Raw genomic sequence first — 15,736 nt, 5'->3', positions numbered from 1 at the left:
CTAGAAAAGTATAAAATATTCAAGTTAATAAATCCTAACATAATCAATACAACTAATAATATAATAATGGTGTAAAAGGTAAAATTATTGTATATCAAGTACAATGACATGAGTTCAATCCTTTCAAAAGATATGATTTTTTTTTTAATTTAAGATTTTAAATTAATTTAATAATTTGAATTTCTTTATTTTTTTTTTCTAAACAATAGGTTTTTTTTTAAAAAAAAAATTACTAATATGGAACAATTCTTATACTATAAAAATTTTAAAGTTTGTAATTATTGTGGTGAAAAGTTTTAAACTTTTATTTGTTAATATATATTGATGGTTGTATTACATAAAGTATAATAGTGAACAATAAAATAACACATGCAATAATAATAATAATAATAATCAAATGAAAAGTTTGTCAATTAAAAATTGAATAATAAATTTTGTCAAATAAAAAAAATACATTATAAATAGATGAAAATTTTGTACTAAAAAAATAGCTAAACGATTTTGATTTATTGTCGATCTCATCCAAATTTTATAGTTTATGACAAGTTTAATTATAAGGTGCTTCAAACGTACTATAAATGATCGAATTGCTACCCTTGTAAAGACATGATTCTTTATTTTTTATTATTAATTTAACTTTTAAATTAATTTAATAATTTAAAATTTTTGTTTTAAACAATATGTATGGAATACACTATAAAAATTTTAAGGTTGTAATTATAATAGTAAACAATAAAATAATACATGCATTAATAAATAATATTTAAATGAAAAATTATGGCTCTTTGTCAAAGAAAATTATGCATAATAAATAGATAAAAAGTTTAGCACTAAAAAAAAATCTAAATGATCTCGATTATCGTTGATCTCATTTAAATTAGATAGTATATGATAACTCTAATGACCGCTTAAGATCAATATTTTGGAGTATTAAATGATTAGGGTTAATTGCAATATTGAGTTATTAATTATGATTTACATGTTTATGGAGATTTATTTAAATTCAAAATGTATTAATTATGCTATATATGTGAATTTCGCGTTTTCTGTGCTTGTGTTCGGTAACGGTGAAAAGCGATGTGGGCCATTAGAGAGTCACGTTTTGTATGATTTAGAATGTCAATAGCGGGGTACTCTTCTTAGGGATTGGAGATATCGGGGATTTGTCGGGAGTGGTAAATGACTAAACTACCCTTGCTACAATTAAAGAGTTTTCAATCAGAAATAGGAGGTCCAATTCAAGGTATAATGCATGCTTAGCCTTCTTCTTTATGGTTTTCTTTAGCTCGAGATAGGTTAATTACATGATTTTAGTGATTTGAGGTTCTGTAGTGTGCAACTAGTTTGGGTTTGAATTCTGGGGTTAAGATAGGTTTGTTTTAGTTGATTTTGTGTTGAGATAGCTAGTTGTGCTACGGATTACTCAAACTTGAAGTTAGAGAGCTTAAGCTGGCTCTCTAATGGTGTTTTTAATTTCTGAGTTATTTGATATGTTCGGTTGCTTGAAATGGATTTAGTATAGTATATGCAAGTGTTCTAGAGAGTATGGTAGAGTTTGGGCTCGATTTGAGTTGTAAAGGACATTTTTGGGGTTCCCTGCATTGAACCGGCCGACCGGTTCAGGGGAGCCTGTAACAACCGGTCGACCGGTTGATCCCCAGAGCCGATTTTCTGGTTGGGAACCAGTCTGCTGGTTGGGCTTTTTTCAAAACCCTACCTTAAACTAAGTTGAAGAATAAGCATAATATGGATGTATATTATTTACTAGTTCATGCATGATTTTATAAATAATGTAATTGATGTAAATAATTAATTTTATATCTAAAATTTTTAAATACATTGAACATTATAATCTTGAAAATAAAATTAATTAATATAATATAATAGAATTTTAAAACTATTAAATTAATTGAAATCTTAAGTTAAATATAAGTAAAAAAAAGAAAAGAAAATATTACTTCTAAAATATTGAACTCGTGACATTTTAATTATTTTAAGAGTGATTATTATAAAATTATTATAAGTTGAATATGTTATAAGTTTTTATAAGTATAATTATTATTTTAAAAATAAATTTAATTAAAATATTTTTTTATGTAAATTTGAAATAAAAAAAAATATAATTAAAACTAAATTTTAAATAGAAATAAAATAGAAAGATAAAAACATTAGGTTTGGAGTTTGTTAGTTGAACCTACAATTAATAATATTAAATATTAATTATAAATAAAAAAAAATATATTAATTTTGGTATAGTTTTCAAGAGTTGATTTGAGCCATTGGATTAAATCAAGGGCTATAAATTACTATCCCTATTGATTGGTAAAATGCCTAATCCCTACCATAATAGCCCCTATATATATACTAGCGAAAAGCTACGTGCGAGGCACGTATATTAAATTTTATGCTAGTTTTTTTCTATGTTATTTGAAAGTGATACAATTAAAAATTAAAAAAAATATATATTATTAGTTATTAGGTGAGATTATTATTATGTGTATCTAAATATTATAGTTTATAATGTTGTCAATTAAAAGTGAATACTGAATGCAATATATTAGTGTTTAAGAAAGCTTGGTGATTTAAATATGTTCTTAAGTTAATCTAAAAATAAATTAAAAATTGATGTTCCAATACTTTAAAAGAAACATTACTTAAATAGGTGTAAGATAAAAAGAAAATTAAAAATCAATCTCTAAATTGTTGATAATTGAAGATAGCATTTGTTTAAAAATTGTAGATAAGAAAACTAATGATAGTCATTTGTGGATTTCAATCTTCATTTGCTTCGATAGAGACAATAGTGTAATTTTTGTATTTTGCACTTTTCATTCTAGCCGGGTCCGCATATATTTGGATTGTTCATTTTTTCGTTGATAAATTGAATATGGTAGTGTCGACAAAAAAGTGAAAACCATGTTTAACAAAAAGTGATATAATCTATAACAAAATACTATTCAATTATTTGAATTTAAATTATTTTAAAATACTATATTTTATTAAAATAAAACTCTATGCGATTAAAATTTCATATATATCTTTATTCAAAAAGAAAAAAAAAATTGATAAAAAAAAATGAAAAGTTTCTATTATTATCTCTACTGCCTTTCTAGATGTGAATAATGGTCTCTTCTTTCTTCCATATTCTTATTTATTTTTTGTATATTGTGTTTGCAGCATATATGTAAATTATTATGTAACTTTAAAAAACTTTGCTCCTGGAAACTAATGCATATGCCGAGCACTTACAATCATTTGTTAGTTGTAAATTTTGTTGGATTTTTTTCGTCATTGATGCTTGGTTTTGTGAACTTTGATAAAAGTCACGCTTCTTTTTTATTATTATTATTACTTATATATTTTGTTATTAAGTTGTGAAGAAGAAAAAAGAGAAGTGCGGATTGGAATATTATGTGTGATCCATGGGAATGTCCAAATGGTAATAGAAAAATGAATACAATAAATAATTAAAAAAAAAAAACTCAATCATAGATGTACAACAGCAAAAACTCAATCGTATTTTTTTAGATTTAATGGAATTTATTATATTTATTTTATTATATTTAAATAAAAAGTTATCCATGAATTTCTCATAAACCATTTTATTTTTAATATAAATAAAAAGTCACCCATGAATTTCTCATAAATCAAGAAATCTGTTATATAGACACACTTTATATAGAATAGATTTTCGCCATTGATGCTTAGTTTTGTGAACTTTGATAAAAGTCACGCTTTTTTTTATTATTATTATTACTTATATATTTTGTTATTAAGTTGTGAAGAAGAAAAAAGAGAAGTGCGAATTGGAATATTATGTGTGATCCATGGGAATGTCCAAATGGTAATAGAAAAATGAATACAATAAATAATTAAAAAAAAAACTCAATCGTAGATGTACAACAGCAAAAACCTAATCGTATTTTTTTAGATTTAATGGAATTTATTTTATTTATTTTATTATATTTAAATAAAAAGTGATCCATGAATTTCTCATAAACCATTTTATTTTTAATATAAATAAAAAAATCACCCATAAATTTCTCATAAATCAAAAATTATGTTATATAAAAACACTTTATATAGAATAGATATATCTATTGTTTATTTTTCAATTTCATCATTAGAAAATTTGATATATGAACTTCGTATTACCTTTTTTTTTTTTAATTAGTCGTATAAGTCTCAAAAAAAAAAAGTATATGTTATATATATAATTAATTAAACTGACTAAATCAACCAAAACCTCAACCATTTCATATGTTATTTTCTTAGTTTATTCATCCCTTTTAGTTCTTCATAAGTTTTTTTGTTTTTTTTTTTCTTGATTTGTTTATAACTAACGGAATTAACTTTTTTTTATCAATCTCAAAGTTGAAACATTTGTTTTTGAAACATATTTTTCAAGAAATATTTTTTTTCACAAAGAGAATAATATTTCCAAATCAATATGTGATATGATTTGAAGTTTGTCAACTGAAAGGAGCTCAAAAGAGGCAGGTAATAATTATATTAGAAAAAGATCAATATGCAAATTAAATGGTCCGAAAATTACATCACCAAGACTCATTATTATTGGTATTTAATTTTTCTTTGTTTTGTATAACAATAATATAATTGTCATCGTAGTCTTTCTCATTTGTGTGTCATATTCACAATTTTTCACATTTTAAATATTATGTACACCCATGGCCATAACTTCATGGTTGGCTACATAGTTTATGTTATTAAATATTTTTTAAATAAAATAAAATATTCATGTAATAATAGAGTAAACATCTACATTAACATTAGTGATTACAAAAAAGAAAACAAAATAGTTAAACTAATATTAGAAACTTTTAAATTAGTTTTAAAATAATTTGCGACACAACTACGTTAATATTTTATGAACCGACAAAACTTAACAATTTACAACACCATAAATAGTGTAGGAACTATTTTTAATGGACTGAAAAAATTAGGAGCACACTAATACATAGGTCGAAATTTCAGGGCTAAAAATTATAAATAACTATTGAATTATCATTAAATTAAAAGACACAATTAATTTCATATTTTCCGCCGCAAAGCGCGAGTTGTTTACTAGTATCTTTTTTAAATATGTGCAGAGAATTTCAAAAAATTACAATAAAAAGATATATTTTTAAAAAATTTAAATTTGAATTACAATATTTAAAAAAAAAAAAACAATTTTATGGCCACACTTAATATAAAAAATATATATATATTAAATATATATTTATGGATATGGTCAAACTATTACTCATATACAAATTTAAAAGCATAATAACATAAAATAATACCAAGCTCTTATTTATTTATTTGAACTTTGTTTCTAGATTGATCAAATAAACTAGGAACAAGTTAAAATCTACTATCTAGACAAAAGAAGAAGAAAACCTAGCTAGAAGCTAAACAGAAAATAATAATAATAATAATAATAATAATAATAATAATAATAATAATAATAATAATAATAATAATAATAATAATAAAATATTGTTAAGGAAATTTATTGAGTAACTAATTACACAAAATATTTATGATTAAATTAATAACATGTATGACAGACTCTACACTTGAAAATACAAATTACTATTAAGAAAACATAGACAAATTTCATCTTTACAATTTTTGCATGGAAGAACAATGACTTCACCAATGCTGACTTGACATTATTAATCTAAAAATCAAAACATATTTACTAAAATATATTGAAGTAGCTTTTATACACTTGTCTAATTCATAATGTGATATATTCCTGGACAAAATGGTTGGTCAAGAAAAGATTTAAATGAAAAGCAATGAGAATAAAATTGATAATATTAATTTCAAAAAAAAAATTAAGAATACTAAAAAGTCACTATCAAATCATAACAAGCAATGGCATAACGATTTTTTTTTCTCTCTCTTTTTCAAATAATCCTTGAGATTAACGTTTATATGAAATTAACAAATATAGATTGTTAGCCATTAAACAGAGAACACATTGAGTTTTAAGACAAAACAAATGATCATGAAATGATAATTACAGACCTGGAGCAAAGGTGAGCTTTAAGCCTTGACATTTTGTTTAGTGATAAATTAACCGTAATAAAAAATTAATCATTGCATGCATATATAAAGTCAATTTATGCATTTTCTACCCCTAAAAATTGAAAATAGCAGATTCGAAAGGATGAGAGGCTTCCGATGCAACCTCTTCTTTACACGAGCACAATTTCTAATTTTAGGCTTGCTATAACTGTATTATCTTTAGTCTCGTTATTGTATATAACCGGAATTAAAACTGTCATTGCAACTTAAGTATCTTTCCATTAGGTGGGGGGAATTGAACTCTCCGAAATGGCCGTCTTCAGTGGAGAAAGGTGGGACACTGATACTGAAGACTTTCTAACTGGTCTTCACTCTTCAGAAGAACATAATTATAAAAAGCTTTTTTGAGTGTGGCAGTGAAAAGCTTCTTCGAAGCGTACGAAAAAGAAGATATTGTCGCACAAAATAGCCCTAATATGAGGCGCATCATATCACACAAGCTTTGGAAGCTCTTGGAATCCAGTGATTTCAGATATATAGATACTTGGTGTGAGAAAAATATATGAATACCAAACATCTTTATTTACCTAATAACAATTTAGTAATTAAGTTACCTATAAACTCCTGGAATTTATATTTTTCAGTGATGTTTTCTGTAATATATAAATTTATATTAATGTATACACAACAGATGAAAGGCTCATGTATTGCTAATCTCTTTAATTAGACATTCATAAGAAAACCATTTGTTTTATTTGTACAAGTTTTAATCACAGATAACGGCCATGGTTATGACTTGCAAAATTAGAAATACAATACTAATGTTGCTCTTTTGAGTCCATTGTCAGCATTTTGTCAGAACAAATTGATCAATTATGTTCAAAAATGGCCAATGTAGAGCATCGCCGATAGTGTAGCAAGTTTAACTTCTTCTAATATGAAAGCATTGCCATGTACATGATATAAAAATTCTGCTTACCCTCAAAAATTCTGTTTTCAACAGTTACCCAACCAAGCTCATCTAGCCATGCTTCCCATTTTGTTATGCAGATAGGTCTGTCTGAACTCTATACTCCTCTCCGCAAGAGCATTTAGCAACAAGAGAAATTCCCTAGGGAACAAAAAGATTTCAGAATATGAGTCGAGCTCTTTCAGATTTTAAATACTTGTACAATAGTAAACACAGTAAAACAAAGATAGTGGACTGATGGTAATTATTTTATATTTCTGTATTTTACCCTTATTATTTCATAAGCTGGATATTTATTGGTTAAATAGACAACCATATTGGTAAATGGGAGGTCTCTCTAACAAACTTCCTAACATGGTCTTTGAGCGAAATTTACAAACCACGTGAAATTTTTATATTGATATCAAAACCATTTAATTTTATGCAATCATGCTATATTGAGTTTTGTAAAGAAAGAAAGGAAAAAAAGAACACCTTATTAGCCATTTACCTTAAGTTTTTCAACTTGTTCCCGCAGGGATTTCAAGTACTCAGTCTCTCCTGCTTTATCAGATAAAAGAGCATTGTGTTCCTCTTCTAGAGTCTTTATATCCATTGCCCTCAGTTCAGGCTTAAGTAGCAATGAAAAGGGGAGACTAAGTAGATCAAAATTTTTTCATGATAGGAAAAGACTGCTCAGATGAATTAATGAGAAACAGACCAACTCAATATTAAGAATTGCATTATTACATTCACGTTTTTCTTGTCATCAGAAACTCGAAATCCAACCGAATTTTTGGATACCATTCCAACCATCTAATCTATGTGAACGAATTAGAATTAACAAAGTGCATATACAATCCCAGTATTAAGTCTAATTAGAAGGGCTGGAGGAATAGGTCGAAACAAGTAAAAATGCATACACGTCAATACCAGAGAAAACATCTAACCTGACAATCAATTGCTCTACAATTGACTAGGTCAATGGCCTGTTCCATCTGAAAGGCACAAAGTGAGATTCAGACTGAGAAATATACATGCCATAATCACTTCAAATATTAATAGTGTGACAAAAGAAGCCACATCAAATTACGTTACCTTTTTGTTCTCCATAACAAGTTTCAATTTTATCTCCGTTATTTCTGCAAGCTTGGCCTTAACTGATTCCAACTTGGCATTTGAACTTTTTGTAGAACTATTTTCCTGTTATTCTAAGAAATTTATTAATAAAAACATCAACAATTTTAGATATACAAGCAAATAAATGAAAGTCTTTCACCAGATGGTCGGCCTTGAGCAGGTTGATAGAGCTATACTCCCCTGCAAAGAGAAAACAAAGAACTAGATGTAAAAGCAAGCATCATATGTTTAGGTACCACATTGTTGTGCATCGAAAAATTGGAGTTACGATACTATATTTCTAAATTTTAACAAATATTCTGCTAACAAAATTGTATAATTCTAAAATTCAGACAGTGTGTTCGTTCTGACCCTATGAACTTATGAAGGGTTTATCCACGTGAAGATGCAGCTTTTTCTTTCTTTTTCTGACTTCTTCTTCTTCTATTTTTTTTTTTTTGGAATAAATTGCCTATACAGGTCTTATGATTTACTTATCTCTAAATCAGCAAGATTTTACCTATGATATTTTTTTTTCTCCAATGAATGCTCCAATAGAAGAGACAGAAACAAAAGTTAAAATTCAATAGTTGGAAATAAATCAAGCAAACTATCTTATACACTAAATAAAATTGAGGGGAATTTTCATGTTTTATTTATAATTTTACGACTTAAAGTTTCTATTTACAAATATACGTTTGTAAATTTTTAAAATTACAAAAATAGAATTTTTTCAGCAAAAAGTGAGAAAACTAAAAAATAATGAAAAATCAACCTTACGACAACTATAAATCAACTATAAAACAACAAAGAAATAACTAGAAAAGCAACCCCACAACAACTATAATACAACTATAAATAAACTATAAAACAACAAAAAAACAGTTTACTGTTTTTACTGAAGAAGTATTTTTGTAAATAAAAAAATCCAAAGCGTAAAAATGAAGCTTTTTTCGTGAAGTTTTTTTCATATTGACATATTTTTGTAATTTTTTTTAAATTTTTGGTCTATTATGTAAGAATTTCTAAAACTAAACATAAAGCTATAATATATATTTATATATATATCTAACTAACTGAATGGTAGTTCACTAGCACTGCATGTGCATTTGACAGGGTGGCAGTTGTGGCAACTACATATTTGATTGCCAACTTGAGCTGGGGTCCAATTACCCAACTGGTGTTTGAAAGCATAATGGTACAAATAATCTCAAGCCAACATATAAGAAACAGTTTTTCTACAGTGCAGTATTTGACAAACAACTTACAAAGAACATAAAGTAACAAATTCAAAAATCATATTAACTGAAATATGACAAGAAAGTCTAAAAGCAATACCTTCAGATTTATGCATTTGTTTATCCAAATTATCCATAACCTACATAAATTCATTTTTAGTAGGGTAGCATAGTAACTCCAATCTGCAGGACTTTATTGACTCTCAAAATGCTTTTCATAATCAATCGTAACAAAGAACGAATATGAAATATCACATAAAAATTTATCTTCAAAATGGTTTTCCTAGTCAAGCAGTCCAGTTAAAACGCAAAATGAAGTTGCAGTTACATGGCTAAGGTAGAATGTAGGTGATGGATAAGTGATCCAGAGGAACTGCTAATGGCAATTAAAGTTTTGAGTAGTGAACTACCAAAATGAGCTATATGGGAACCACACACATGAACACATACTAAGCTTGTCACTCCCTGGAAAGTGAACTACCAAAATGAGCTATTTGGGAACCACACACATGAACACATACTAAACTTATCACTCCTGAAAAGTGACAGAGAATGGTTTCTTTTTGTATTTCTTAATGGAAGTACAACAAATATGAAAGCTGTGATAGTGTATAATGATGCTGAATAATTCAAGCAAAAAAGAAAATCCAAAGAAACTGTCTGGATTCTTGGTAGTTAGACAGCAATGAAAGATATGATATATCATGTGAAAAAAGAAAACCAAAACAGGAAGTGACAACAAAGTACCATTCCCAGATTTCTTGTTTCTATCCCAGTCATGAGAGTTTTGAAGGAGTCCTAACCACATTTGAAAAGGACACATCCTTAGGACAAAATACTGTAACATAAACATTCATACACAAGGAAATTCAGTTCAGGCAGTAACCATTTGATCCTGTAATCTAGCATTTATGTCTTCTGCAACTTTGAGGTAGTAAGTCCTGTCAATGGAAATCTTACACTATAATATTTGGTATGAAGCACTTGAATAATTCTTATTTTCAAGCTACATTACCTTTTCTCCGTCAGCTTGGCAGATACGCTAATTCTTTCTTGTTGAATAAGCTCCAAAGTCTATTTGTTGAACAAATTTGGAAAGAGAAACATATACAAGTTTCTTATAAATTTTATTCTATTAAAAGAAAATTATTATTTTCAAATTAGAACTAAACCAACTTGAACAAAGAAAATTAGTTAAGCTAAGTCATCCACAAATTAGATAGTGTATTGCTTTCATTTGTCTACCTGAGAAAGAGTGGATGAATCGGACTCTAAAGAAGATATTTTCCTATGATTTTCCAATATTTTAGAGCATATCTCGCCCTTTGTCTTCAACATTGCTTCATTATCCTTATTGAATTGATCTACTTGTGATTTTGCTGCAAAATCATCCAGGACAGTCGATTGAAGACGACGACGATGATAATTACATGAATTGATATCATCAAAGTGACCATGCATATTTCACTTATTTCATTCTAGAAAGAAAATTAGATCGCTACAAAGATATTGATACTGTCAACATCATAGGTATTAAATTTGATAATATTCAAGGCAAATCTAAAGTATACTCAAACCGATTCGATTGCAATTACCTTTTCACTAAGATAGTAAGATATCTAAATGTTTAATTGTGAATGCATTTATGTTTAAATGTTGGAGTCAGATTCATAGACGATGTGATCAATCAATCAAGTATAGCATGATGCAAGGAAGAAAAAAAAAAGAAAGATCACCATAACTAAGATCGTTCTCAAAAGTGTGAAGTGTCGTCAATTGCGTTTGTTCTTCCACTGAGACCTTCGCCGCCTGATCTTCCACATCTGTTGTTTGGCACATTTGAATACCAAACAAAAGAGGAAAAAACAAAATCAAAATCGAAGTTCTCCACCTCGATTAGTGAAAATTCAATTGAGAGAGAGACCGTTCATTTGGGAGCGCAAGGTCTTCATATAGTGCAAGTAGTCCTCCATTTCCAATTCAAATCTCTACCGGTCTGTTAAAGATGAAACCTCCGGAGCTGTAGTAAGAAACGTTGCCGACGGTAGAGGCGAATTTCACGCCGATGAGAGGAAGGGCAGAACGCGCGCGCGCCTCCTGCTCTGCGTTTTCTTTTTTCTGTGTTGCCTTTGTTTCAAATGAGTAGAAAATGGAGATGGAAATTGGCGGTTAATGTACAGGCGTCCCCATCTCCCTACCTATTTATACCCCATTCCCGTCTAATAATTAACGATTCGGAGTAGGAGAATACCCATCTGGGGAACCCATCAGGTATCCATTAAAGTAAAATGAAAAACAAAATTAATTTAAAATAATTGAAAAAAATAAATTAAACCAGTATTTTCACATATATGTCTCAAAGTTTGAAAAAAAAAATCATAATTCAAGTATAGGATCATAGTTTCATACCTTTCAAGCCTCCTTACAAATTAAAAAGTAAACAAAGATGAAATTAAGAATCGAGAAAAAAATATCTTTACACATGTAATCCACGATGATCATTAGTTTACTATCGTTATTAGAACTTCATAATTTAAGCATATGATATATAATTTTGATTATGGATGGATAATCAAAATAATTTTGATTATCAATCATATATATACTATATGGGTGACTATTCAATGGTTACATTTTTATTGTAACCATATGGTTACATTTTTCCTTTAACCTGTAATAGCAGGTTACTAATAGGTAAACTTTCCTTTTTTAAATTTAATTAATTATAATTAACTATTTTCTTAAAATAATTAATTAAATAGTAGACATTCCTTTTTTAGAATTATTTAATTATAATTAACTATTTTCTTAAAATAATTAATTAAATATTTAACAAGACCTCTTTTAGCAATTAATGTTTATATTTAAATCCTTACTTGAATTATTTTAATAATTAAGCCATTTAATTATAATATTTACAATAAAATTTATTTATTTTTACAAAAATTAAACTTCTTTTGACACAAATTAAAATTCTCTTCTTATAATAAATTTTTAAATAATTAATTATTTTTAAGTAATATTTAATTATTTTGTTACAATTATATGAACTAAGTATGAGGCCTCAAGCTAATCAATCAATAACAAGTGCAGCTATTTTTTTTTTCTAAAAAATCCTTCAACTTATTTTATTTTTTACTTTTTAAATATTTGAATAAAAAATTAAATAATTAAGTGTAATAATTTAAAATTAAGATTACAAGTATAATATAATTTAAATTATGAAATTGTATGTGTATAATTTTAAATTATAAAAAGTTTTGCTATAAAATTTTAAATAATTTAAGTATAAACAAATAAATTGCTAAAAAATCCTTATATAGTAATGGGTGATTCTACAATGCACCCCCTTAAAAGGGATGTACTGGTGCACCCTTAACTTGTTTCGGCATCTAGAAAAATTTTTTAGTCTAATTTTTTTTCATATTCATGTACGTTATAACTATTTAAGATATCCTACAAAATTTTGAAAAATTCGGAATAATTTAAAATATAGAAAACAATGTTCAAACAGTCTATTTTACACGCGTATAAAATAAAATAGTCACGCGTACAACACACTGTTTGAACATAATTTTCGACATGTCAAACTTTTTCAAATTTCTTAAAATTTTGCAGGATGTCTTAAATAACTATAATGTACATGATCATGAGAAAAAATTTGATTAAAAAATTATTTCGGATGCTAAAACAGATAGGGGTGCATCAATATATCCATTTTAAGGGTGTGCATTGTAGAATTTTCCTATAGTAATAAATTGCAAAAAATTATTAATAATTATAATTAATTTAATTTTAAAATATAATTAATCTTAATTAAGGTTTTATAAGAAAATAAATGATTAGGTTACTTTCAGGTTACAAGTTATTTATTATTTATTTTTATTTAATTTCCAAATTAATCACAACCATTTAATAGTAATCCAATGACTTAAAAAAATGTAACCATGATGGTTACAATAAAAATGTAACCATTAAAACCTCTTCCTATACTATATATATGTTAAGAATAAAAAAGAAATTATATATATCTATATCGGGGTCGGATATAGTACGGATAGTATTATCTCCCCCCCATTCCCACTTCGGGTATTGAAATTGTCCCCCACCACCGCCTCATTTACCACCAAGACGGAGAATCTCCACCCCATTAGAGGCGGGTCCCCGCGATTACTCATCCCCGCGGTATAAATTTCCATCTCTAATAGAAAAGGGTATGTCAAAAAAAAAGAGTAGAAAAGGATTTCGTCAAAAGTAGTTTATTGGATTCTAGACAAAACAGATTATATATTTTTTAAAATATTATAAATAGTAATCTGAATTAATTTTTTATCAAAATAAAATTTAATAATAATCTGTTTACATTTTCTATATTTGTTCGTGTTAATAATTATCTTTAAATTGGTTATATAAAGAAAAAAAGTTGTCTAAAATTAAATTCAGGGTCTTATTTTTATCATTTTAAAAAATATAAGATTCATTTTATCATTTAACAAAATATAAGGTTCAATTAATAACTTTTGTAAAACACAAAGTCTAAAATAATATTTACTTTATATAAATGTAATTGTGATAAATATGATATTTTTTAACAAAAAAAATAAAAATATAGGATAAATTATCGAAGGAATATTATTAAAAATTTTAAAATCTCATGTGTAAATTTAAGTACTTCTACCATGTGTTCTTTTAAAAGAGTGCGCATATACATATTTTGTTTGAGAAATTTGTTAAAATATACTTAAAAATTTAGACTATTCTTTTAATATACCACCTTTAAATAAATACTCTAAATATTCTCCAAACATTCTAAAACCCCAAAATTACCCTTACAATTCAAAAGCTCTCTTCTCCCACTCTCTTTGTCAAACTTCCCCCCTCTCTCTCTCTGTTATTCCAATCCAGCCCCGACTGTCACGAGCTCCGACCGACCAAGATGACCCACGACCGAGAATACCCATGACGACTCGCGATGACCCACAACGACCCATGAGAAGCACCCAAGACAACCCACGACCACCGCATTTTTTTTTCTGGTTTCTAACCCATCTAGTGCTTATTTTCTGCATTTTTTTTCTGATTTTTGACGATGTCATGAAACATCGCTAGATGTCGCGAAACATCGCAAAATCTTGAAACATCTCTAAATGTCTCCAATTCATAACAATGCTTGTTTTCTGTATTTTTTTTATTTTTGACGATGTCGCAAAAAATCGCTAGATGTCGCGAAACATCGCGAAATCATGAAAACATCTTTAAATGTCTCCAATTCACAACATCGCGAACATCATCGCGAAACATCGTTAAACATCGCTAAACATCGCTAAGTATCGCAAATCATCACTAAACTTCTTCCCTGACCTCAGATTTGTTCTATCATTGCAAATACATCGTTAAATATCGCAAAATATCGCAAAAACTGGTAAACCAGAAGGAAAAAACGCAAAAAATGAGTAAAGTTTTTTTTGAAATGTAAGACGGTCGAACAATACTAGCTCTGTTGATGGGTCGTCTGATTGGTAGAGTGTGTGCGTGTGTATGGTGTGAGTATCCTGGTGTGAGTATCCTAGAGAGAGAGAGATGGATGTTTAGTTTTTATTTGTTTAGGAGTAAAATTGGATGAGAAAAATAGTGTAAGTATATTTTGCATATGCTAGCATATTTTTAGTGGATAAATTAATTTTAAGCATATAATATCAAATTTCCCTTTTGTTTTTAAAAACTTAGTCAAATATTTTTTTTATAATTATACTTATTCAAAACATCATGTAAAATTATAAAAAATTTAAAATATTTTAATATAGAAAGTAGTTTTTAAGCGGTTAATTTCACACACATAAAAATAAAAATAAATTGCGATAAAAACTCATGTGTAAATTTAGATACTTCTACCATGCACCCTTCTAAAAAGGTGCACCGTTACACCCTTTGTCATCCAGAAAAAAATTTAGTCAAATATTTTTTTATAATCATGTCCGTTATAATTATTCAAAACATTCTGTAAAATTATATAAAAAAAAATGAAATACTTTACAATATTGAAAGTAGTGTTCAAGCAGTCAATTTTACACACATATATAAAATAAGATTAAAGTACGCCAAAACTCCAATAGTTTCACTCTGCTAGCAATTAACTCCCAAAACCTAAATTTTGGTAGCAAAACCCCCCAAGCCACCATCCCATTAGTAATTGGGTTAATTGCGGTAAAAAACCCAATACTTTATTTCACTAGCAATTAACCTCCAAAACTTAAATTTTGGCGGTAAAACTCTCAAAACTCGCAATCTATTAGCAATTAGTAATTTCCATCTAAATTTAGTTGTTAAGTGCCAGGTTGGACTATCTATATGTACACATTGTACACGTGGTACAATTTCATTGGCCCACGTA

At 27.5% G+C, this 15,736-nt stretch overlaps 1 protein-coding gene across 3 annotated transcripts; it reads right to left on the bottom strand.

Moving 5' to 3' along the window:
- Positions 1 to 6,744: 6,744 nt before the first annotated feature.
- On the bottom strand, positions 6,745 to 11,578 carry LOC115706088 (GRIP and coiled-coil domain-containing protein C27D7.02c). Of its 3 annotated transcripts, none has more exons than XM_061108106.1 (12): positions 11,270 to 11,578; positions 11,082 to 11,168; positions 10,591 to 10,724; positions 10,361 to 10,419; positions 10,232 to 10,286; positions 10,093 to 10,143; positions 9,446 to 9,485; positions 8,268 to 8,308; positions 8,087 to 8,191; positions 7,939 to 7,977; positions 7,500 to 7,619; positions 6,745 to 7,150 (listed from the first exon to the last, which is right to left on the bottom strand). In XM_061108106.1, the coding sequence occupies exons 1-12, from the start codon at positions 11,316 to 11,318 to the stop codon at positions 7,082 to 7,084; spliced, it is 849 nt and encodes a 282-aa protein (XP_060964089.1). In that variant the 5' UTR covers positions 11,319 to 11,578; the 3' UTR covers positions 6,745 to 7,081. The 3 variants fall into 3 exon arrangements, with proteins under 3 accessions (XP_060964089.1, XP_030489465.2, XP_030489466.2); XM_030633605.2 differs by having other exon boundaries at positions 7,939 to 7,986; positions 11,270 to 11,572; XM_030633606.2 differs by lacking the exon at positions 10,093 to 10,143 and having other exon boundaries at positions 7,939 to 7,986; positions 11,270 to 11,571.
- Positions 11,579 to 15,736: the final 4,158 nt, after the last annotated feature.

This window comes from Cannabis sativa, chromosome 1 (assembly GCF_029168945.1).
Source record: "Cannabis sativa cultivar Pink pepper isolate KNU-18-1 chromosome 1, ASM2916894v1, whole genome shotgun sequence".
In the NCBI taxonomy this organism is placed as follows: Eukaryota; Viridiplantae; Streptophyta; class Magnoliopsida; order Rosales; family Cannabaceae; genus Cannabis; species Cannabis sativa.
Note: the sequence above shows the minus strand (reverse complement) of the source record. Positions and strands in the feature narration are given on the sequence as shown.

What these genes read in the sequence shown, in the direction of transcription:
- LOC115706088 (XM_030633605.2), bottom strand. Translation starts at nt 11,318, where the DNA reads ATGGAGGACTACTTGCACTATATGAAGACCTTGCGCTCCCAAATGAAC. An exon ending in TTGTTATGGAGAACAAAAAG is followed by an intron (nt 7,987 to 8,086) that starts GTAACGTAATTT and finishes TGTGCCTTTCAG; the next exon opens with ATGGAACAGGCCATTGACCT. An exon ending in AACAAGTTGAAAAACTTAAG is followed by an intron (nt 7,151 to 7,499) that starts GTAAATGGCTAA and finishes TTTGTTCCCTAG; the next exon opens with GGAATTTCTCTTGTTGCTAA.